Genomic DNA, 27,139 nt, shown 5'->3' with positions numbered 1-27,139 from the left:
GGCAGTGCGATTACAGGCACAAGGGACATAACATCTTAGCTCCTAACATTGGTGGCGCTTTGGTGATGTAAGGAATGATTAATATTTCTTTCAGCGCCAATGTCTACAGGCGATGGTGACCACTATCCACCTACCTAGATAATTTGAAAAAAAATTACTAATACTACAAGTGTTATGTAGCCAATCCTACCTATAGCTATACTATTAAAGGGAATAAAAATTCCAACGTACAGACAACACGATTATACATAGAAGTTAGTGAAAGGCTTCACTAAATAAGAGGATATATTGTAACAGGTATATATAAGTTAAACGGCAGGGCAAGGCTAATTAAGTCACTAATAGAGTTGAACGGTGACAGTTAATATATCGTGACATTTGATCATTAAAAATATATCGATATCGATAAACTTGTAACATCAAGTTTTTCGAGTTTTCCGAGTAAATTATGAAGCAAGCTTCCTTTCAGAAGCAAGATATTTAATTATTAACTTTTTTTTTTGATAAAATTTAGTAAAATATTCGCATACATATACACATACATTTGGACTTACAAATATATTTTGTTCTTTCGCTCATCACAGGCATCAGGCCTCATCCCGATCGAAATCTATCCACACACACATAGATCTTTAAAAAATTATGATTTTTAGACGTCAACATCTATCCGCAAAATTCGTATAATCGAGATATTTCGTTATTAAATCCATAAAATTCAATGACATGTCAGTTTGACGGGCGGCCATGTTTGACGTTTGCGGATGCGTTCAGAAAGTGTGTTCTAAATAATAATTTCGTGCAGGGGTACGGTAGACTCGATGGAAACTTATCCACAATAAATTATAGATCAAAGGTTATGAAAAAGTTACATGTTATATGAAAAGTAAAGGACAAACTGTATTTGTTCTAGTATTATTATTACATCTAGTAATTAATATTATTTTCACCATCGATAACTTATGCGTCGATATATTTACAACACTATTAGAGATAAAGTACGGATTATCGGCTTCGTAGAATAAAGTATTTGCAACGCAGATTCCGTTTTTACTTTTTTAAACATTGTACTATTTTAGATCTTGAAATAGTTTATTCGCAAAATAGCAACTACCTACAACAATTTGTAAAGAAATAAATTTAATAAGTTTGTCGCCGTTTCTACTCCACTATGTTTAATGTTATATTAAATTAGTCAGGGCTAGGGGTTTGCAAGCACGACTGGGTATAATATACCACCCACTGATCATATATTCTACCGCCAAACAGCAATACTTAGTATTATTGTGTGCTGATTTGAAGTGAGTTAGTGCCACTACATGCACTGGGGGACATAGCATCGTAGTATCTTAAGTTGGTGGCGCATTGTTGACTCAACGAAAGGTTAATATTTCTCACAGCGCCAATGTCTATAGGTGACAGCTTACCATCAGTAAGCCCATTTGCCCGTCCGCCAACATTTACCATAGTTTATATTTAAAGGGTTTAACGAGGATTTCCCTCAAAAAAAAAAAAAACAAATTAGTTTATATTCGTCGTCAAATTAACAGATAACACACAATCACAATAGTTTTATCACATAAAGTAATCCCTAAACAACAATCTGACCATCCAATATTAAGTATCAAATTAAAAAGACGACTGTCAACAAACGACCAAAAAGTAATAAAAGGCTTTTTTTTTTAATTTCAGCCAGTGTCACGTGGAATAACGAAAGCAATTCAAGCGATCTGTTTAGGCATTTAAAGGTTATGGTGTCATGAACCTTGAAAATATTACACTCATTTTTTGGGCACTCGTATGAAAATATTGTTATGTCACCTATCGATTATTATTATTGACACACTTTACACTTCATAACTGAATTAAAATATCGATTTAAAAAAAAAAAAAAATTTTAGATAAGATTCATGACTAATAATCATAGGCCGTAAATAAAAAAAAAAAACTTTGATATTCAAACGAAGAGTTGATTGGCGTGAAGGGGGTTTTATGAAACGAAATGCTACCCTCGATATTAAAAGTCAACGACTACTTTGGAACACTTGAATCCAGTGAAACGTTATCCATACTAATTATATAAATTTTGTAGTAATTCTTGTGTTTCGGAACGAAATTCTTTTACGCGGCTTACAGTCTAATGAACTAACAGAAACTTCACGTAAGGAAAATGATTATTCCATCTCCGGGCGACCTCACTCACTTTTTCTCTGTCTTTAAACTTACTTTATGTTATTGTATTAATTTACACGGAATTTTTAATTACAATAAGGCTCAAAGATTGTTTATATATTTCATTGTGTCTGTCATTTCGGGTGTCCCACGACAGCTCTCGTTTTTTAAAAAAATAAGTAGGCGGGTGAATGTGTAACCTGATGGGAAGTGGGCGTCACTGTTTATAGACATTGACGCTGTAAGAAATAATATGTCTTCCTTATATTACCAATGCGCCACCAACCTTGGGAACTAAGGGCGTATGCTTAAAATTGCGACGGTTCACATTCGCGTGTCTGTATTAATAAATAGTCTAAGCAGCACTAAGTGAGGCGGGCGCGTGCGACGGTGTTTCAAGTGGGGCTAGGTTTCTCTAAATCTGACGAACGTCGCCGCGACGTCGAGTCCAAGGCCCAGTCAGATGTCCCTATACCGCCTTAAGATGTTCTGTGCCTTGCGCCCGTAGTTACTTTGGTTCACATAAAGCTGGAATACGACGATACCACGTTTTGACGGTTGTAGCTAGAATATGTAATGATTGGGGCTATATACACAGGGAACTGACGACGGGCATACACAGAGCCACCCAGGGATGAATCTTTTGTTTTCCAATATATTTAACATTTTCAGTAAAAAGCCGCGAGACTCATAACGATAAAATTAAATACGGGTATTTGCGCCAGAAAAGAGTAATTGGTTTACTTAACCAATAAACCATACCAATATTCGTACTCTTAGAAGCAATCAAAAGAAACTTAAGCAACAAAGTTATAGAAGAGACGATATGAACAAAAAATAACAAATACATGCTCAACTAAATTCTACTTGACTTGGCTACTAGGCTTATACGAGTAAATACTCTAAAATCATCAGTCAGTCTATGACGCATAATTCTATTATTCCGATCAAGTATATTATAAATATGTTTGCGTTTTCAATTTCCAGACAGCATCGTAATAAAGGATAACAATTTTAATAGCCTTTTAGTATTTTTTGCGAAACCTTTGTCTACGAGACCCTTGAAACACAAAAGTAAAGTCATAAGAAAGATTCGTAGATCGTAGTTCTGTTTGCGCTGGAATTTTACGATGGCGTCCGCTTAACGGATACCTTCTCGCGTCCAATAACAGTTTTACACCCGTACTTTTAATATTAGTAGGAAAAACTGTACCAGACGTTTATCTAGTAACGTAAATTAACGTATCTCTCTTTTGGAGGTTTGGATTTTATGGAATGGATACACAAATGGCAGATTTGAATTCGAAGTAATAATCTTTACAAAATTTTTTTTCAACGTCGAACAAAATATGATTTATAAACACAAATTAAGCACATGGAAATTTGGATGCGATGGATGAGAAGGGCCGAAGATCGGGCTCAGTGGCGCGCCTTGGGGAGGAGGCCTATGTCCAGCAATGGACTAAATATAATACAGGCTGATTATGATGAAGCACATGGAAATTTTGAGATCCAATGGTGCAAACCACTGATTTAGAGTGAACTAGATACAAGGAGCCGTCCGACCAGGAAGCCCGATGTTTCTGCTATACACTTATACACAAACTTGACGCGCTATTCATTTAGTTTGTGTTCGTTTGTGCCGTTTAAACTATAAAAGAAAACACATCTAGAGTAGTAAATCGAGTTAATGGAGGTATAATCTACTATCTAAGTAATTTTGGTGCTCAATTATCTGTAATAATTTTAAAATAATCTATTGTAATTATCAAGTATCGCAGAGGTGACGTCATCGTAGGTATAGACAAGAGACGCGCTCGGCTTTACATACTATCTAATGAACAAGCGGCATCTAGCCACTCTAAATCTGTGGTTCAAACCATCGGAGCTATATTTATTACCTATAAAAAAAAAACTGTAAAGTAAACGTCTAAGGTACCCAGCTTATAAACCTACATATAATAGACCTGGCTCCTACATAGGTACGGTTACGACGTATACAAATTAAATTGGAAATGAAATTCTACGTGTATGTATATCATGTTTCACGTCAAACCATCAATTAACGAGACATCCCGGCCTTGAGTTCGCTAACAGCATTCTAACTATAGTACCTTCTGTATCGGTCATTGGATAATATGCATGGATACAGGTATTGGGACACTGTACACATATAAATCATCATATTTTTTTGTTATTTAATAAACTGTTAAACCAAAATACAGACTCCCTTTTTCTCTCGCTGGAAAAACGCGTTAAGCGTTTCCCCACGTGGCAGTGTGACTCGTCGACGCCCAGGGCGCCGGGTGCGCGCCGGTACACCGTAATACTACACTAAAAAACCAGCGGTACCTTCTCTTCGGTGGGCTGACGGTGTTGGTCTGACGTTCGACCCGCCTATGCGAGCCTCCCGACATCGCCCAGCTTTTGATTTCAAAACAATAACTACGAATGGTTATTATTTATATTGTAAACGTCTAAAACAACAAAAGCTACACTGGAAAGGGGTTCTTAGTCTCTTTTGCAATTTTTAATGCGGTCTCTGTTTATTCAACATTTGTTATTGTACATGCGTAATAACTTAGTATATTCCAAATACAAAAGGGCATAAGCCAAACAAACAACATTTGACATCGCATTGACCCGATATAATTGGTCGAGAGCTTGAATAATCTATGACATTCACTAGGGATTCTCGAAAAAATGCCGTTTTGAACATCGAAACCTCAGAAGTAATATTGAAGTATATAAATGTAGTTACGTGGAATAGTTTGGTATTATAAATAAAGACACATTGATCGAGAACTGTTAGTTGTGTACAATATAGCAGAGCGTTTAGCCAATCGCGTGGAATACGTAAATCTAAGGTTTGTTTATCCTTGATCCTTCTCTGATTGTACACTATACGTGCTTACTTTAATACTAAATATGTGCATACGTCTCATTCTACGTCAGTTTAAATCAAAAGTTAAAATTATTAAATTAGTTATATCGATACAAATTGTAAGAGTACATTTGAAAGTCGTACTAATTGTTAAATGTAAATTATCTTACACAAGTACTAGTCCTCACTTGTAAATTACAAGGTTTTGGATTCCAGCATGTCATAGATCAAGTTCCTTGTATGTAACACGATTAAAAAAAATTAGTACTTATTACTTTGGTACTAAGTTTTGGTTATTTACATCGGTTTCAGTCAAAAACTACTAATCCCATTGATATGCAACGACCGTATTGATTTAATATAAAGTTTCGGGACGGACATCGGCCATAGAGTAGGTTAATACGTTGCGTATTACTTTAGATATAAATAGATATTTAGATGGATTGGTGAATATTTGTCTGCGTGAATTAAAAATTACTATGGGATAAAATCCTTACCCGACTCTCGTCTCGCTTAAGTACGGATAAAAGCATTTCAAATTTAATATAATTCTGTAACATAGAGCCGAGATAGCCCAGTGGTTGGAACGCGTGCATCTTAACCGATGATTTCGGGTTCAAACCCAGGCAAGCACCACTGAACTTTCATGTGCTTAATTTGTGTTTATAATTCATCTCGTGCTCGGCGGTGAAGGAGAACATCGTGGGGAAACCTGCATGTGTCTAATTTCAACGAAATTCTGCCACATGTGTATTCCACCAACCAGCACTGGAGCAGCGTGGTGGAATATGCTCCTAAAACCTTCTCCTCAAAGGGGGAATTTACAGGCTGCTAATGCTAATGCTGTAACATTACGATTCAAAAGTAGTTGAACATACATAAGGAAAACCTATCAGATACTTGCTGTTTAACATTTGAAAATTTCAGTTCCAGAATTATTTAACTTAAGTTTAACTAACCGTATACAAAAATAAATTAAAAAGCCGGTACCATTACAAATAAAGAACACGAGAATACTTTCAGCTTTTGCCCGTTGAATCGCAATAGTGATCCTCTTGGGCGAAAAAAAATTAACCACGACTCCTGATTCAGTTCAAGCCAACAGTTGCAAATATTGAAATTGACAACTATTTTATTGCGACGGTACTAGTACAGATAAAACAGTTACTATCAGAAAAAACACGCGACACTATTTAACGCTTACACGATCGCTTTTCTTATGTAATAACATTATTCCTTATCTGTTAAAAAAAAAAAAAATATATAAGATTTCGAATATCGACTATAATAGTGTTATCTTATCGAACAAACGGCCACTCATCGCATTTTGTTTATAACGAAATACAAATCGTCCAGAGCATAGTGTTCAGTTGTAAAATACAGTTAGGGTCAGTAAAATTTATGATATTCGTGTGCGCTTGATCTTCGGGCTGGATTGCCGTTCCTGCGGAACGCTGTATTCTCCACTAACACTTTCTGGGTCAGTAGACACCTGTTCTATTCCAATCATAAGAGGAGAAAAGCCAAATAAACAACATTTGACAGCAAATTGACGCGATATCATTGGTCGAGAGCTTGATTAATCTATGATATTCACTATGGACTTGCGAAAAAATGGCGTTTTGAACGTAGACAAAACTATTATCGGAATTTTAGAAGTAAAATTAAAGTGGATACTTTAGTACTTAGGTATAATAGTATTGTATTATAAATAGAGATATATGAATCATAAAATCTTAGTAGTGCACAATATAGCCGAGCTATTAGCGAATCGCATGGAATACGTAAATTTAAGGTTTGTTTATCTTTATTCCTACTTCAACTGGAAAAGGATATTTAGTTTAGAGTACTATCCCCACGGAGTTAAGAACGACAGTCGCGGTCGTAGTATATTCTACTAACACAACGAACCACTCACGGTTCGGTTGAAATTGTGTCGGCGACTGTCCAGTTACGATTCAACTGAGGTTTATTTATGAGAAGAATGAAATTGGTATGTATCGCAACTATTATGCTCACGACAATAGTAGATTTTAACGGTATAAATTAGTAGAATTGTGCCCCAGGAGATATCTATCTTCAACATATACTTGTTTGGTCGTTATTGTTTTAATAATTTGGTGGAGAAATCTAAACGGATTCTAATGATATTTGACACAAATATATATATAAGATTTTTTCTGGTATTCTTTTTATTAGGACGACACAGTTAATGAAACACAATTGAGTTTCTCTGTAAAACGAGATTTATTTGTTTAATTTTACAATAATAAATAATAAAATAAAAGTTTGTATTTATTTACCTACGCATTATTTTACAAAAATAATATTTACGCACCCGTAAAAAGAGAAACGACATTTAATGTTTATTTATTAACAATGTCTGTTCCTAATCACAAGATACTTTATACTTTACTTTTCACAATCACGAGATTGATTCTAGGTTAATAATTTTCATGGCTAACAAAATTTAGTTGTCATGTCACTGCGCGTTCGATGACGGTTTATGCGCGGAATTCAAATTAAAGAAAAATACATTTTTTTCTTTACATATATAATTATATTAATAGCGTAAGCTGATTTTTGTCCCAGTGATTGTGAAGCAATAAGAATCGGTCTCATTTTGAAGAGCCGCGGCCGTAGATGTGCAGAAAATTAAAGAGGATCCTTGATGACATTTTACTAAATTGTTAAGAATTAACAAATAATTTATTTTGAAAAAAAGTTACTGACCGTTTAGAGAGCGGCGCTATGGATGTATAAGAAATATAAAATAAAAAAGTAAATAAAAATTTAATTTAATTGTTTTCGACAAATTCCAATAATAACTTAAAAGTTATACATTTTGACGCCAATGGATATATTGGAGGTAAGGCTTTATGCAAGCCCGTCTGGGTAGTTACCACCCATAGCCCACTCATCAGATATTCTACCGCCAAACAACAGTACTCAGTATTGTGATGTTCCGAGTGAGTGAGCCAGTGTAACTACAGGCACAAGGGGCATAACATCTTAATTGGTGGCGCATTGGCGTTGTAAAGAATGGTCAATATTTTTTACAGCTCCATTGTCTATGGGCGGTTGTGACCCCTTACCATCAGGTGGCCCATATGCTCGTCCGCCAACCTATGCCATAAAAGAAAAAAATAATTTGTGGTTTGTAAATGTTCTATAATCGTAACTAAAATTCAATATTAGTAAACACACACGTTTTTAAACTACATTCTACGCAATCTGAACTGTCAGTTTTGTTTATAGCATAGCGTGGAACACGTAAACTTACGCTAAAAATATGTTCGTGTTATTGAAAACTCATTTCCGATCGCGACTTTACCCTTGGGGGGGGGGACACGTCATTGTAAGGTAAAAACTCAAAATCATTTTCTGTGACCCATACTATGTATATATAAAATTTCATTTTAATCGATTGTATAGTTTAGACGTAAAAGTGTAACAAACCATCTCACTTTCGCATTTATAATATCTATACTAATAATAGAATTGCCAAAGCAACACTATCCGTCTGTCTGTAACGGTTCACGGTAAAACCACCGAACTGAATTCGACAAAATTTGGTATGAAGCAAGATTGAACCCCACATAGGCTACTTATACCTACCTGACAACCAACCCCTAAAAAGCGATCATAGCCGCGGGCGACAACTAGTCAGTTATACTTAGTTTTTATTATCCTAATATACTAAATCTAAGGATCTAAATTATATTGTGATTATTATTTACTTTTACAAATTGAAATTAACTTCTTATGTACTTACATCACGTATGTACGATTTACGCTTTATTATATTTTTAACCAAATTTTCAATTACACAAAAAAAAAAAAAGAATCCCGCAGCTACATTTCAGTTAACGACGTCACAAATAAAATGCAACGAATTATTAATTAATTAATGACAGAATTAAAACTTGGCGTTACAGACGGACATAAGCCTATGGAGTATTACATCTCAACCTAGTATAACTAACCTAACAAAGTCGCCTCCCGCTGTCTTGCTGTCCCTATGTATGCTTAGATCTTTAAAACTACAAAACGAATTTCGATGCGGTTTTTTTTATACATAGAGTGATAACAGAGAAAGGCATACATGTATAAAACATGCATCAGAAGAGAAAAACTGATAATTTCAGAGGTTTCTAATGTGATGTCATAAATTAACACCTTTTTTTTGAGCTTACATTGCAAACGCTGGCTGAACCATTTTTAATCCTTTACTTCTTACGTGAAATATTTCTTCTTTACTAAGCGATGTCAAGCAATACAGCATTAATCCATATACACTTAAACACCTTAAATACATTGTGCATTTAATATAGATCAATATGGCCTTGAAGTGACTGAAAAAGCTGTGAACGTAGTATATTTAGTATTAGCACTGCACACGTGCGAAGCCGGGCTGGTCGCTAGTTTTGTATATACTAAGAGCCTGTTAATGTCCCACTGATGGGCTGTGGGAGATGCATTCCAGTTTCCTCACAATGTAGTCATCAAAGAAGAAGAAATTATTTATGAACACAAACCAGAAAAGAGCTGGTAAGTGTCGCGTACAAACAGAATATTACATAAAAACAGAGTATAGACTCTATTCCAACATAACAGAATAAAAGGCAAATACACAACATTTGAGCAACAAATTGACGCGATATCATTGGACGAGAGCTTGATTAATCTATGATATTCACTATGGACTTGCGAAAAAAATACGTTTCGAACGTCGACGAAACTGTTATCGGAACTTTGGAAGTAAAATTTAAGTGGAAATAAGTAGTTAAGTGTAATAGTGTTGTATGATAAATAAAGATATATTAATCATAAACTCTCAGTAGTGCAGAATATAGCCGAGTTATTATTAAATACGTAAATCTAAGGTTTGTTTATCTTTTTTCCTACTTCCATTCCAATGGGCTATATGTTAGACTAGACCCTCTGTTTTATCTCAATCGAAACATCAAATTACAAAGCAAACTCCAAATTAGCGTATAACAATAACACATTCATTCAGAACTATATTATAACACACTCAACGATTGTTTCGAAGCTCTGCGACTAGTTATCTAATCACTATTGAAGTAATTTCCCACGTTACACTTGCGTTACGTTTGAATGTCTGATTGTATCGTCGGAAAAAGACGGCAATACTATTGTATAAACCAACTTTGTAACGATAACATATCTATACAAATAAATAAAATCTGATAGATGAATTGAACCAAGATGGCCCAGTGGTTAGAACGCGTGCATCTTAACCGATAATTTCGGGTTCAAACCCAGGCAGGCTCCACTGAATTTTCATGTGCTTAATTTGTGTTTATAATTCATCCCGTGCTCGGCGGTGAAGGAAAACATCGTGAGGAAACCTGCATGTGTCTAATTTCAACGAAATTCTGCCACATGTGTATTCCACCAACCGGCATTGGAGCAGCGTGGTGGAATATGCTTCAAACCTTTTCCTCAAAAGGAGCGGAGGCCTTAGCCAAGCAGTGGGATATTTACAGGCTGCTAATGTATGTAATGTATGATGAATTAAACATATCTTTATTTTTGCCCATATATATATATAGATACATTAAGAAAGATTAACCATCCCTAAAATGAATACGCCACTAAACTTGGAAACTAAGATGCTGTCTCTTGTTACACTGGTCACTATTCCATACTCATAAGAATACTAAGTATTGCTTTTTGTCGGTGAAATTAGTACGTTTATAAATGAGCAGGTGGTCGGTACCTAAGTAAACGGACTTGCACAATATCCTACTACCAAGTTGGACTCGATTCTCTTCCATTGTTCATATGTGAATAGATAATATGGATTGCATAATTGATTAATCGTACAAACGGATTACGTATAAGATAATCACAATATATCAAATAATTACAATGTACTGAGTATGTGTATATTTGTATGTGTGTTTAATTTATATAATAACAGATATAAGAAGCCGTATAAATCAAAAAGATTCTAAATTCAAAAACCGGCCAAGTGCGAGTTGCCGTTTTTATACCATCCATAAAAACGGATTCCGTACCATTAAAAAAAAAGTTTTTTAATGGTACGGAATACATTTTTACATACCAATTTTGAATCGTCTTAATTCAATTTCAATTAACATAATGTCGATCAACTAAAAACAAACCGACTACACGAACCAGTTATAACGGAACTTTATATCATCATAACAGAACGTATTAACATCTGTCATCGGCTGTTGTAACATGTCAAGTGGCACAAGAGATCGACCACCGAGTGATGTAGATCTCATCTGTCAATAGACGTTTCAAACGCACCGCGAGTGTGTAAACACACTCACTACATACAAAAATACAGATTAAAAATTCCACACCAAGTTCTTATTATCAAGTAGCATAAAAACCTCCTTTTAAGAACAATGTATGAGATATAAGGAGACTTATTCATTAATAAGTTACATTAACAACATACATATTTTACGCTTAATAAGAAAACTATAAACTTCGTAACATTCACTGATATGAGAGATTTCTTTCTTTCTACATACATATTAGAGTACAGAATAAAAACAATTTTTTATTAAATTAATATTAAAATGATAACGGTCAGTCGTTCAAGAGTTTAACGATTACATACGAACAAATCTTACCCATTTATTTATATAGTATAGACTAAAATAATTTCACATGCGTCATTTGACGAGGTATCCTCGACAAGTTACGGGAATTACTGTTCTATCGTCATAGTGTGATCGATGAACGTACATCGATTTGAAACGACGCAGCCTTTATTAATTAAATTAATTATTAATAACAATATAATACTCGTCTATAATATCGAAATAACAAAATACTGAGAATCGCCACCTCGTTGTGAAATACTTGATGTATGAATGATTCTAATAAAGACGACTGTCACTGATACTGTTATCAAAACTAATTAGTCATACCTTAACGATCTAACACAGTGATTCCCAAAGTGGTCCAGGTGGATCTCCAGGGGTCCACGGGAGACTTGCTGGGGGTTTACGTAGGCGTGAATAAAAAGTGGGGTTCCACGAAAATTTATCTGCTTTTGCCAGTGCCCCCATCCTGAGAGAGCCCCGAAGAACCAACAATTTCTTGCACACGTTTGTTCTCACGTTGACTGCTATGTATATTTTCGAAAGCGATATATTTGTAAGAAATAACTAACATATTTATCAAAAAAGGCTTTAAAATAGTCACAAGATTGCTACGAACATACAAAAAGGGTCCCAGCATAGCTCGAGACGGCTCTGGATATAAGTATAGGCCCGGCTTTTTTTTTTAAGACGGTCAAACTGATTTTAATTGGTCACTATAATGAACATCTGAAGTAAAGATAATTGTGAACGCGAAACCAATCTTGAAGTGCCGTCAACTTTGAACAACTAGTGACTTGTGAAAATTATAGGGGTATGAGTACACTTTTTATATCTTATATATAAACTACATATTATATTTTATTTGATAATCTGTCGTCAGTTATATCAGACGCCATTCATGTATTGAATTTTGAATAGTTCTATTAAAATTCATACGCAAATATCGGGATGAATCGCATAAATCCGACCTAATGTGAACCAGTCCTAAACACATTTCAACAGCAATTTCCTTATGAAGGTTAAGTATCTAATACAATTATTTAGCCTGAGTTATTAATAATTCGAACATTTATAAATAGAATAGTCATTTGGGATTAGCCTGAATGAAATGATACCTTAACCTCTTTATCATCAGAATAATAGATTAAGAATAAGATAAGAATTGACGACCTCCGTGGTCGAGTAGTGCGTACACCGGTTTTCATGAGTACGCTAATCCGAGGTCCCGGGTTCGATTCCCGGCCGAGTCGATGTACAAAAAGTTCATTAGTTTTCTATGTTGTCTTGGGTCTGGGTGTTTGTGGTACCGCCGTTACTTCTGATTTTCCATAACACAAGTGCTTTAGCTACTTACATTGGGATCAGACTAATGTATGTGATGTTGTCCAATATTTATATATATATTTAAAATATATCTAATTAGTAAATTCCGAGATATTTTTTAAATACGTAGGCGGACCAGTAAATCGGGCACGTGTTATTATTGCGGTGACCACACCACCGCTCATATACATCGGCGCTGTAAGAAACATTAACCATTTTTACATCGCTAATGCGCCACCATCATTGGAATCCAAGATGTTACGTCCCTTGTGCCTGTAATTACACTGGCTTACTTACTCTTTAAACCGGAACACAAAAATATCACGTAGTGCTGTTCGAGGGCAGATTTGTCCTTGGATTACATCCCAAGTGGAATAAAAAGTTTCATCGACTTACACTACCGTGCCTCGCATAGCTCGTAGTACCATCGATCCCGCCCTTGATCCCTCTCCGATCGTTTCGGAATGCCGTCCCATCGGATTAAGACAAAGACGGACATATAGAGTACACTTGTCCTCTAATCGTTAAATTCCAAACGATTGACTTTTGATTTTGAAGTTTGCCGCTATGGCCGAAACTCATTTCGAAATGCATCATATATTAACAAACATATAAATATATACGAATATATGTTAAATAAATTACCGTTTATCCTTCCATTTTTTATCTCATTACATCTGTACGTGACTTCCCGGAAAAATGTGACCAGTTACGTGCATTTATGTAAATGCGAAGGTGGCCTTAATGTTATCCGGTACATATCTTTATATGCGTTACACTTATATATAAGTTTTACATATAACTAGCTGAACCTGCGGCATTACCCGAGAGAACACAAACAAACAATTAGCACACAAACAATTCACACACAATTAAAAAATAAAAACAGGGACCCGTTTTTAACCTTTGGGTACGGAACCCTAAAAAAAGATAAACCTGGTTATTTGATTATTCTCAAAATTGGTTTATATATTTAATACATAATATACAACGAGATCAACTTTATTCCAACAATGTCCTACGACACCTCTGGTTTTTACTATTGTATCAAATAGTTAAGCAAGACTGTAGACTGGCAAATGGGCTCATAGTATATGGCAACGCTCCATAAGTAATATTAACCCTTACATCACCAGTGACTCACTTATCTCGGGAACTAAGATTTTATGACCCTAGTTACTGTGCCAAGTGGCTGTAGTTATACAGGCTCAGTCAATCTTCAAACCGGAACACGATAATACTAAGTATTGCTTTTCGCGGTAGTATCTACTGAGACGGGCTTGCACAAAGCCTATAATACTACAAAAGCGCCTGTTCCTTTAAGAATGACCCCTATCCTATATGTCAAAAATCTTTATTTTATTATATAAGTGGCAAGACGACCTCCATGGTCGAGTAGTGTGTACACCGGTTTTCATAGGTAAGCCACTCCAAGGTCTCGGGTTCGATTCCCGGCTGAGTCGATTTAGAAAAAGTTCATTAGTTTTTTATATTGTCTTGGGTCTGGGTGTTTGTGGTACCGCCGTTACTTCTGATTTTCCATAACACATCTGCTTTAGCTACTTACATTGGGATCGGAGTAATGTATGTGATGTTGTCCAATATTTATTAAAAAAAAAAACGAGCAGGTTTACCTGATGGAAAGTACCTACCATAGCATGGACATCTGCAATCCCAGGGTCATTTAAGTTACGTACGCTATTCGCTCGAAGGTTCCCAAGTCGTATCGGTTCGGATTGGAAAAACCGCCAGCGAAAGCTCGTTCCACATAAAGGTTACGCGAGATAGACAATGCTTTAAAAATCGCATTGTTGTGTACTTATTATTATTATTTTTTATGTTCCTTTTCCGACTTTATTAATTACAAAAATGCAATTATATATAAATTTTTTTAATATTACTTGTTTAGATCATAATCTTTATTTTATAATTACAACCGGAACTGTCATCTTAACGTTCTCGACGATTGAATTGACTAAATAAATCATCGTAACGTTAATTAAGATTTAAAAGATTAGACGAAGATCTGTGCGTTTGACCAAACATCGCACAGTACAAAGACACGTACTATAAAGTAGTATTTTTTCTGTTTTACAGTAAGATAATTCATTCTTCGTAACGTTTTTAACTCGCGAATTAGAAACGTATACGAATAGTGATGTAAAATTAAATTGAGACAAGAAAGTGAACGTTTTGTTTGTGCGGCACATATAACTTATATTGTTTTCATTGTCCTCACATGTGGTTAGGGTTGCCAGATCGCCAAACCTAATGGCCGGACAAACCAGCCAGTTTGAACGGAAATTTGGGTAAAAGAGCCGGACATCTTACATTATTGAAGATTTTGTCCCAGTATTTATAGGTACGATAAAAAAAATGTATATAAAATCGCGCTTTTCTGTTTATTATCATAAATATTGTTAAATTCTAATGAAATATAAATAAAATCGAATGTGTCTCGTTAGCGAAATAAATAAATGAAATACTTCACAAAAGCCGGACACGCAATCAAAAAGCCTATGTCCGGATTTATCCGGACGCCTGGCAACCCTACACGTAGTTCAAGTTTATTACATACTAAATTACATCAAATTCAATTGTTTAATCGCGAAAGAGTAACAGGCAGACAGAGTTACTTTTGCATTTATAATATTAGTATAAATAGGATATATTTTATAATTGTTATATTTAAAGAAAAACGAAAAAATATATATTGAAGATATTTCGATAAGCAATATAAATCGTCCATCTAGGATGACCCACGATGGTACGTCGAATAAGACACGTGTCTTAACAGTCGATGCGAGTTCAAATCCGAGCAAGCAGCACTCAGTTTATAGAACTTTATTTTAATGTGTTTAAAATCTTTTCTTGGTTATAAAATACTTCGCAAGAAATCTTGTACTCAAGTTGGACTTTTGTACTAGGAAACGGGCACTATAGAAGCGCTAAGATGTAAGTTCGAAAAACTTTACATTGGCTGAGAAACGAGATATCTTTGCCCAGCGGTTGGATATATAAGAGCTGTGACTATCAAATACAAATTAAAAAAAATATATATAACATAACTAGCGACGCGCCACGGCATCGCACGGATACTATTCTTAATAGAGAAAATGATATAAACACAATTTAACTCAGTCAGAAATAATTTAGCTCATTAGTTTCAAAAAATACCCCCCAACATACAAACACACAAATTTAACTTTTTTTTTTATTACATTATTAATATTCAAAGACTTACCGAGTTGTATAGATCCCATAATCTGTGACGACTGAATCTTCTTATACGTAATCTCGCCGCCTTCCCCGACACGCCGGTGACCGATCTTACGATCAGACTTATGTACCTTGCTGATCGCCCCCAAGGGGCCCACCGCCGGCTGAAAATATTAAACATTAATGATTATATGAACTGCGCCTTATATGGGAATTATCCATTATGTACGATAGACTATTAATGTATTAACTTCTGACCTTATCGTGTAACGTGTTCTCTATCTTCGTTCATTATATTTAGTATATCGATTGTACCGCGTAGTAAATTATACTGCGTATTAACTAATATTAATAATTCGTTTAAACCAGCGATCACACTGTCATTAATTGGACTATCGCGGTGGTCTAGTGGCTTGATATAAGGATTTAGATTTAGAGGTTCTGCGTTCAAATCCCAGGTCGAACCGTTTGATCGGTCTCTGATCGGATCTTGTATTGAGTAATATGCCTTATTTACTAATGTTTTTTTGACATGAGTTTCACATTTTTTTTATAGACCAGATTAGAAATAACCGTGGTATCTTATTATAAAACTAATACCGTAACCCTTTACAAAACTAGATGCTATGAAGCGAATATAAGAATTTGTTTTCTACCGCGAAGAACCGGCGAGAAACTCAGTAGTCACTCTTTTCCAACATTTCAAATACGAAGTTATGTTAGTTAAATAAAACTATATGTGTATATTATACATCCTGCCTGGAAGTCAACAAGTATTAGCTGCACGCTTTTTTATCATCTTTATGATATATTGCTGAATAATATGCTTTTTTTATTAATGTATTTTTTACAAATTATTAAAATCGGCAAAGTTAATAATAATATATGCAGAATTTTAATGATCGAGATGGACACCTTGCCCGCAGAAGAATTTATTGACTTATTAGAAGCTGTTGGGTTTGCCTGTCGAAAACTCAGCAGTAGTGGCCCAGAACTACTAGTTTAGGAACGCCTATCGGACAAACAAATATTCAGATTTTATTATTTACTGCTTACCAATAATTAGTCAAAGTAAAGAACCATCGACTCGGAAAAACCCACGAGAAGAATCGGCGGAACTCAAGGGAGCTTTTGTGTGTTTGTCAAATTTGACAATTACTTACAATTTTCAAAACGATAAAGTACTAGCCAAGCAGCGGTTGCTTCGTTCACGAAATTACCTATCAATTGTATAAAAACTTTTTGGACCTTCAATGAAGCAGCTTCCATAAATTAATATTGAATAATTACCGGTGGTAGCTTCACTTAATATACTTTCTAAAGTGCTTTTAAAAACCTATTTCAATAAAGTTTATTTTGTTTGTTTTTTTAATGGTAAATTATAACCAATTTCTTGGTGGTAGGGCTTTGTGCAAGCCCGTCTGGGTAGGTACCACCCACTCATCAGATATTCTACCGCCAAATAACAGTACACTGTATTGTTGTGTTCCGGTTAGAAGGGTGAGTGAGCCAGTGTAATCACAGGCACAAGGGACATAACATCTTAGTTCCCAAGGTTGGTGGCGCATAGGTGATGTAAGGAATATCGTTAATATTTCTTACAGCGCCTTTGTCTATGGGCGGTGTTGACCACTTACCATCAGGTGGCCCATATGCTCGTCCGCCAACCAACGCCATAAAAAAAAATACCATTGCGCATAAACATTAGCGTCGTAAGGAATATAAACGAATCCTTTCATCACCAACGCGCTACCAACCTTGGGAGCTATGATGTTATGTCCCTTGTGCCAGCAGGAACACTGACTCACTCATCCTTCAAACCGGAACACGACAATCCAAAGCATTGATGCGTTTCGGTGGAATACACGATTAGTCATCGGTACATATCCAGACAGACTAAAATGACTTGACGAATTGGTAGTATAGGTTTAAAATGACTTGATCAACTTATATCATATTAAGTATTTTTTTGTTATTGTAGGCACAGTCCACACAATCAACATCAGTTTGACAACTAGACGACAAAACAGAAAACAAATATAACGATATTTATATATATATATAATAAGAACAATCAAAAATAAATTAACCCTAAAAATACAATTCATACCAAATTAGCCGCGGTGCTCGTGACGTCACACTTCCCCTAAACGCCTACGTTTCAACCATTCACATGCCAAGATATTCGGGTCAACGACATGAATAACTATTAAATAATTAGGCAGAACTTACAGTGACTGTGACAGATTAATATTAACAAGAAAAAAAAAGTTTGCGAAGGTAAATTTTTATGTCATCTTAAAATCAGCTATCGTTCTTATTTAATGTAATTAATATTATTATATAATAATCACAGCAAAATGAAAGTAAATGTTTGTCTGTTAAGCTTCACGGCCAAACTACTGAACCGATTTGGATGATATTTGGTATGAAGCAAGCTCGAACCTTAAGGAAAGGCATAGACTTTTATTCATAACTCGCCAAGCCAACATACTAAAACCTTTTCCGAAACACGCTGCATCATCTGGTATAAGTTTTATCTATATCGGTTTAGTAGTTATTTTCAGTCGGTAATACGATAAAAACGTCCGTTCATTTATTAATATCGATTTATCTTATCAATTTCCAATAACATAATGCTATTTTTATGTTGCTACATGAATAAAATTTTATTTTCGAATTCAAATCCAACTGCGATATCTAGGTACGGAATGGATAATTAAAAAAAAAAAATTGTCACGGGAAGAAAACATACAGCCAAATATTCACTTTATAGTGTTACTTATTTATAGAAAAAATATATATACAGTCTGTGTAAATCTGTTATAATTTTGCAATTATTTAACCAAATCGAGCTATTTCTCATTAATTATGTTCATATATTAACCTATATACTATAAATATATAAGTTAATGTATAATATAAATCAACAAATATTAATTCCATGCTTTTTTAATATAATGTAATCTGGTATTAAAGTAATATGACTTATTTAACAAGGTATTTTTTGACATGAGCTTTAAATTTTTTAATAAGCCAAGTTCAAAATAACTAAAATCTTATTGTTAAAACGAATACTCTGCCGTGTGAAAGATGTATCAAGATTTTATATAGGAATTTGTCTTATGTAATATTCTAAATAAAAATATACTTTATTCAAGTAGGCTTTTACAAGTACTTTTGATTCGTAATTTAACAGAACTATACCAAAAGCTATCACCGGAATGTAGATTCTACAATTTGTACCGAGAAGAACCGGCAAGAAACTTAGAATAACTTCTTCTTTCCCAACATTAACAAGTACAAAGTTATGTTAATTAAATACAATTAGGTATATACTGTAATGAGGTATTGCAAAAAATATAAAAAAAAACTTTTTCTGCAAAATAATTCTTAGAAACCATAGGTTACAATCGCGTCCCTCGAAAAGTTCTGAGCCTGCGCTCTCGAGAGTCCCGAATCTGTTTATTTGCACATACTAGTGCAAATCTACAACTATGTCCCGCGGAGTTGACTGGTATTTGAGATTTGCACAGCAATCTGTAAAATTCAGTCAGGAGAAAGATGTTATGTCCCTAGTTATAGGACAAGATACTTAAAATCTGGTGGAATTCTGAATGGTTGACATTTCTTACAGTGCGATCGTCTATGGGTGGTGGTGACCACTTACCATCAGGTCACATTTAAACGCATACCTACCTAACCTAGCCTATAGCACAAAAAATACGTGCGTTGCATTTTTTTAGTTCTTTTTTTTATATCTATTGGCGCGCCATGGGGTTGAGACCGACTCGCATGCAAAGACGGCAAACAGAATGACGCTCGATCGAATTTATTCTATATTTATACATTTTATTGCATGTATTTTTATTTATTTAAGTTATTTTAATAAAATCGATTTCGTTGTTTCCAAATCCACCGGGCGCTAAGGGCACATTTTTTGTTTTATTTTAGTCTTTATATTCCAATTCTAATACATTATATAATTGGCTTGTGCAATCCCATCTGAATACCTACCACACACTGAACATTACATTCTACCGTCAAACAGCAATTCATATTGTTGTGTTTCGGTTTGAAGGGTTGATTCAGCCAGTGTAATACGGACGTAACAAATTAGTTTACCGCGTCACTGACTGTAGGTGGTGGTGACCACTTACCGTCAGCATTTTTCCTCATCCAACGACTAATTATATAAACATCTACACATGATATGAATATGTTTTTTTTTTAAATTATTTGGCGTTTTTGTGTGACAGTGGATCTCACATCGAGGAGCTTTACGCGGAGTAAGATTACATTACGCCAAGTCGGAGATCATATAATAGTTTGTTGACTACAAATATATATAAAAACAATAAATCTCATAAAACTACCCTATTCAACTAAGCATATTTTTTTTTACCCACCACCCTCTAGATAACGCACTACTTTATTATTTACTAGCAGATAGGCAGACAGAAAAATGAGCCCATTTTCCCGCCTCCCATTCTAAGTAATCACTTCTGCCCGAGGAGATTGGCATAATATAAGACCATTATTAACATTGCGCGGCCAACAATAATATATACGTATATAAAAAAAAAAAAACTTCTGTTTCCTTCCTTCAGGTTCTTCTCGGTATAATCTACACTAGAATCTATTCCAATCGAAGGAGGAATAAAGATATTTAGTATTACAACAATATACAATTAGAGTGTCATTCAAATGCAGTTTTAACAAAGTATTTTTATATATAATCGTTTCAAGCTAAGAAAGTAAGCACGTATAGTGTACAATCAGAGATGGATCAAGGATAAACAAACCTTAGATTTACGTATTCCACGCGATTGGCTAAACGCTCTGCTATATTGTACACAACTAATAATTCTCGATCAATGTGTCTTTATTTATAATACCAAACTATTCCACGTAACTACATATATCTACTTAAATCTTACTTCCGAGGTTTCGATGTTCAAAATTTAATTTTTTCGAGAATCCCTAGTGAATGTCATAGATTATTCAAGCTCTCGACCAATGAGATCGCATCAATTTTAGGTCCAATTTTGTTTATTTCGCTTTTGTCCTCTTGTGATTGGAATAGACTATACGAACCTAAACATTTCGTAATGTAATCTTGTAGCATGACAATGAATCGCTTGTATGAACTAATTCTAATGAAGAATACTTTCATTTTAATAACAGCCTTCCGTCAGTACTTGAGTTTACACTGGCTCACTTACCCTTAAAATCAAAGACGATCAACATCAATACGGTACGATTGTACATACAATTAGGAAGTTAGTATGTGAGAAAAAATCGTTATATAAAACAGAGGTCAATGACCGATGCAAATAATATATGAGTCACGATCTCACGATATGTCCATTTAGGGAATCGAACTGGCTGTCCGCCAGGCTACGGGTTCTCCCGCATTGTTTTCTTACATAAATCCATACATATATAATTGTGACGAGGTCGTGTATGTTTATGGAATATATTTAGGTTTTTTTTTTATGGTAGTTTGGCGGACGAGCATATGAGCCAACTGAAGATAAGAGGTTACCACCGAATATAGGCAATGGCGCTGTAAGAAATATTAACCGTTCCTTACATCGTCAATTCACCACCAATCTTGGGAACTAAGATGTTACGTCCCTTGTGCCTGTAGTTACACCGACTCACTCACCCTTCAAACCGGAACACAACAATACTGAGTACTGTACTTTGGCGGTGGGATATCTGATGAGTGGGTGGTATCTACCAAAAGGTAAACAATAATATCTAGACTAATATTATAAAGAAGAAATATTTGTTTGTTTGTATATGTGGGGGGTAATCTTCGGAACCAATTAATGGAATTCTAAAAAAATAACGAAAAGTTTTTGGAAACATTCGTGATAGACATAAATAAATTATATCAATACAATATATTTTATTTATAAATTGCAACCGTGCGAAGCCGAGCGGATCGCTAGTATTAGTAATGAATACTTTAAGATTATTACACTGCTTGGCCGTATACCATGAATATTGGCACGTAAGTGTATTTTTATGGAGATTTTATTAGCAACCACTTTGTTCTAACTCGACTCTTGATGGCGTTGCACCTCATCAACTACTAAACCATCCCACCATGAAGATCATACCGATGTTCATTTGAGTTCGGAGAATGTAAAGGTGCGTGTCATAGCGGATAATAAGAAACATACCTAATATATATATACATAAATAAATATAATTGAATCGTCTGTCTGTCATTTTAAAAATAACTGCGTCTTAACTTTTTTTAAGTCGGTATATATATTTGCGAGTTACCATAATCAAAACAACTATTTTGTAAAATTGCAAAATCAAATAACTGAATTATTATGGAGTACCATTTTGTCTTGGTTTTATCAAAATTGGTCGAGTATTTTAAAAACCTGTCATAACTTTTAAGTTTACGTACATTTTTGCTGTCTAGTGGACAAGTTAATAAAAAGTCAGTTTTGAAGGATTCCCGCGTCTCATTAAATGAACGCAGGCTCAGTGTACAGTATTCTATCTAGTGGCTGCTAGTCGCAAATTCGTTCAAATTAAAAACTCGATTCGAAAATTTAAATTTAGAATACTTTTTATTACAGGTAGGTAATTAAAAATAATTTCTTGTCTATAACCACAAGCGAACGTTATGTAATATTTTAAGCACTTAAATTTAAATAATAAATACATAATTAATGATTATAGTTTAAAAAAACTTGAGATAATTTTAAAATACATTTTAATTCAATCGTATCACTTTGGACTTTTGACTTACCACGTTCACAGATGAAAAAATAGTCACACAATTTAATTTTAGACAATAGCACTTAAAAACATTAACGTCACACACACAATATACTATTTAATTTAATTAGTAATAAATAAAAGCCACATTTATCTTATACAATAATATAAAAATATTAAGGGATTCAGTTAAAAATATCGTTGTGTGTGGGGGGGGGGAGGCAGTCGATTAATTAAACAATGCTGTCTTCGTCTTTCGAATATAAAATCAATGATAACGGAAAGAGAGGGATGAAATATATATATATATATATATTTTTAATTGTTCATTTATTTTACTTATTTTAGGAGTAAAACTTGTAACACTTAAAAAAAAATTATAATACATACTTAAAAAAATATAATAATTTTCCCCCGTTCTTGCTAAATTTCTCATTTATACTCCGCTCCGATTGGTTAGATACCAATAGGAGCGGAGTATAAATGACAAACACCAGCACAGAAATATTTTTTCAAACCAGTAGTTCCTGAGATAAGCGCTTTCAACCAAACAAACCAACAAACACTTGAACTTTATAATATTATAAATTACTATTACAGATATCAAGTGAACTATTGAGGTTCTCAATTGGGAAATAGAATCATTAAAACCTTCGTGAAATGCACTCTAGAAACAGTAATTTAAAAAAAAAACGCAAAGAGAATTGCTAGTAGGCATCCCTTTATTGGACGATAGTGATGGAATTAATACAAACATCGTTAAACGTAAAAGACGTTGGGAATTTTCCACGGCACGTTCGATCGTTAGAAGCATCGGACGCTGTTTAATCTCTACGGTTTAATATTTTAAACTATCAGTTCCGATTCAGATGAGAATTGCAATTTTAAGCAGTGAAAAATATCAGAAATATCCTTTACTTCAGACTCTAACAATTTGAAATCGTCATCTATACATATAATAAAATTGGAGTGTCTGTTTGTAATATTAAAATAACCCATTTTTACTAAATGCATATGTATGCACACGGTACAAATACCTAAATAACTTTTTTTTTACAATTTTTGTCTGTCTGTTTGTTCCGGCTAATCTCTGGAACGGCTGAACCGATTTCGACGGGATTTTCACTTGCAGATAGCGGATGTAATAAGGAGTAACTTAGGCTACTTTTATTTTAGAAGTATATATAGAATAAAAATAAAATCACGCTACATTATCGTAGTCGTCGGCTATAAGTCGCGGGCACAGCTAGTTTTATAATATAAATGAAGTTTAACGCGACAATCTTGGTAGTAGCGTTATGCAAAGCTGTCTGTATAGGTACCATTCACTCATCATTCTTCATATTTGAAATCATTTTATATAAAACCGTACACAATAGAGACAGAAAGAAAGAAAAAGAGAGGGAAATATCACCTAGAGGGTCAATAACGCTTTTTAGTCACTTCAAGGAAATACCTTCGTTGCAAAAACTGTATTGATTTCGGTTTTGAACTCGCAATCTTCTCTTAGAATTCATGTGTTCTAACCACTCGGTACTAGGACTGTCATCTGGGACTTCAATTTTTTTTTATCTTTATGTAAACACAATAAGACTTCAATCTTAATTGCCTAATATATTATAAAATTAGCTGTTATATCTCAATAATAACAAAAAAAGGGGGGAGGATCGACGGAATTCAAAAAATTAATAGCTAATAAGCATCTACGGACGATACTTTAATAGTTTTCAAGTGATTGACGGACAAAGAAGAAAAAATAAACTAAACTAAATATATATTCAATTGCTGGTAGGGCTTTTTGCAAGCCCGTCTGTGTAGGTACCACTCACTAATCTGATATTAAACCGCCAAACAGTAATGTTTAGTATTGCTTAGTTTCGATTTGAAGAGGTCAGTGAGCCAGAATATAGGGGACATATATCTAGTTCACCACAGTTTTATTAATCACGGTAAAAACTGTGATTATTAAAACTTGTCGAAATCGATCATGCTCAAATCAAGTACTAGCAGTTGCAATGAATACCCTAATTGTGCTATCTGTCTAGCTCTTAAACATACAATAGATTTAAAACACACACTAGTCTACCTGTCCCTTTCTCGTACGTGTAAAATACATACAAAGTTATACGTCCTCCTATCGCCTCTCTCTTTTTGAAATTTCCAAAAATTCTTAGCGGATTATTTGATTAAAAAATAAATGCCTATGTTGCAAAATTAGCTTTCTCGAGTCCGTAGTTTTAACTGTATGTTGATAGTCGTGTGAAAAACGGTTTTATAAGTATAGACTATGGACACTGTTTCAGAGACACGGTAGCATGCTCAAGCGATCCCATGATATCCCCCTAAGAGTGAGTAAGTAGTAACGGTGGTTTTTTTGAGGTTTATCCGGTGTACTGGGGCGCACAATTATATATCCCACAAACCGCCAAATTCACGCCATTTATATCATAATCATTATTTAAAATCTACTATAATAACTACTACAAAAAAACAAATCAAAAATCGATTTACAAACACAGGCGAAAGAAGTATTGAACTGTTTTATCGTAGCCTATTTATAAAATAAATGAATGATAACGAATGATTATCTCGAATACCTTGACATTCAAACATTCTTGTAATATGTACATTTATTTGGGCATTAGCGATAAATCCGCGGCTATCCCGCGTGTATTCGTATATCTTAATTAAGTTAAATACTAATAGACTTGTTGATGTGTTATAACGAAACACATTCAAACATTATTCGCTTATGTTTATCGTTGAAAGTGGAACAAACAATTAACCCAGTAAACCTTATATTAACCTAGTAACTTTAATCAAAGTGTTACAAAATATAACCAAATAGTTATCGCCTGCGGCTTCGTTTGCGTCTCAATGGTCGGTCGACAGATTATAGGTATATATATATAGTAGCCAATATAAGGGATATTCTGGAGTTCAAGTTCGCTTCAGGCCAAATTTTATTGAAATCGTTTCCGTGGTTTAGCCGTGAGACTCACAGACATACAGAGTTATCGTTTTTTTTTATTATATAGGTAGGCGGATGAGAAAATGGGGCACGTTATCGTAAGTGGCGCTGATAGAAATATTAACCATTCCTTACATCGCCAATGCGCCACTAACCCTGGGAACTAAGACATTATGTCCCTTGTGCCTGTAGTTACAATGGCTCACTCACCCTTCAAACCGGAACACAACAATACTGAGTACTGCTGTTCGGCGGTCGAATATCTGATTAGCGGGTGGTACCTATCCAGACACGCTTGCACAAAACCCTACCACCAAGTAAGTATTTATAATAATAGTAAAGGCGATAAAAGTAATAAACATCCCACGCTCTACTTTATATATATATATATATATTTAAATATAATTCTTAACGTACATTTATACAAAAACGAGAAACCAGAAATATAAATTACTCCTACACATAATACAGGACGTAATACAGGGAAGACGAAGGTTTGAAAGAGTACCCGATACTCATTCATACTTTATAAGAGCCGCGGTATCGAAATTCAAATGGTACCTAAAGAAGATTAAATATGAAATTGGACGCGTGTGTAGGATAGAGATTAATAGAATTCGATATTGTCGCCGAACACCATGAAATTTTACACACATAGGTATGTTTAAAAAAATTGTGGGTAACCTTTTTTTATTGATTATTTTTATTTACAAGAATGCAAATATTATACTAGTATTTGCTATGTTACTGAGCTCGCTCGTCATAAAAAATCTCATAAAATACTGTTTAGTGGTTTAGTGAAAGAGTGACGCATACAGAAAGACAGAGTTACTTTCGCATTTACAATATTAGTATATATGTATATGTAAGCGGAGTTAAAATACGAAATAAATATATGTTATATATCAATTCCGCACATGACAAGTTATTAAAATATTCATCTGTCCAAAACTGAGGTTGACATATCCCCTCTGGGACTAACACCCTTAGCTACAGAAGCGAGAGGCCCATTTAATCGCGAGACCGTGGGTCGCGGCCCACGCCTTACACGACCGAAATGTGAATATAAAACTATTTGTCACTTCAAAAATTACCCTATTCATAACCATCTGCTCATAGTCTTGCGACTGATCGCAGATCCTACCTATATATTAATAGCGTAAACCGATTTTTAAATAAATAATAAATAAATATTGGACAACATCACAT

General features: G+C 34.4%; 1 protein-coding gene across 16 annotated transcripts in view; it reads right to left on the bottom strand.

Moving 5' to 3' along the window:
* The window catches only part of LOC113391931 (phosphatidylinositol 4-phosphate 5-kinase type-1 alpha), a 74,997-nt gene that overhangs the window by 43,391 nt on the left and 4,467 nt on the right, over window positions 1-27,139 (bottom strand). For all 16 annotated transcript variants that reach the window (XM_064219409.1, XM_064219408.1, XM_064219410.1 and 13 more), the window contains exon 3: window positions 16,235-16,373. In XM_064219409.1, coding sequence (XP_064075479.1) covers window positions 16,235-16,373 — 139 coding nt within the window. The remainder of the gene's footprint in view (window positions 1-16,234; window positions 16,374-27,139) is intronic.

Source organism: Vanessa tameamea, chromosome 28 (assembly GCF_037043105.1).
Source record: "Vanessa tameamea isolate UH-Manoa-2023 chromosome 28, ilVanTame1 primary haplotype, whole genome shotgun sequence".
Classification (NCBI taxonomy): domain Eukaryota; kingdom Metazoa; phylum Arthropoda; class Insecta; order Lepidoptera; family Nymphalidae; genus Vanessa; species Vanessa tameamea.
The sequence above is the reverse complement of the archived record's forward strand: the minus strand, read 5'-3'. Positions and strand labels throughout refer to the sequence as shown.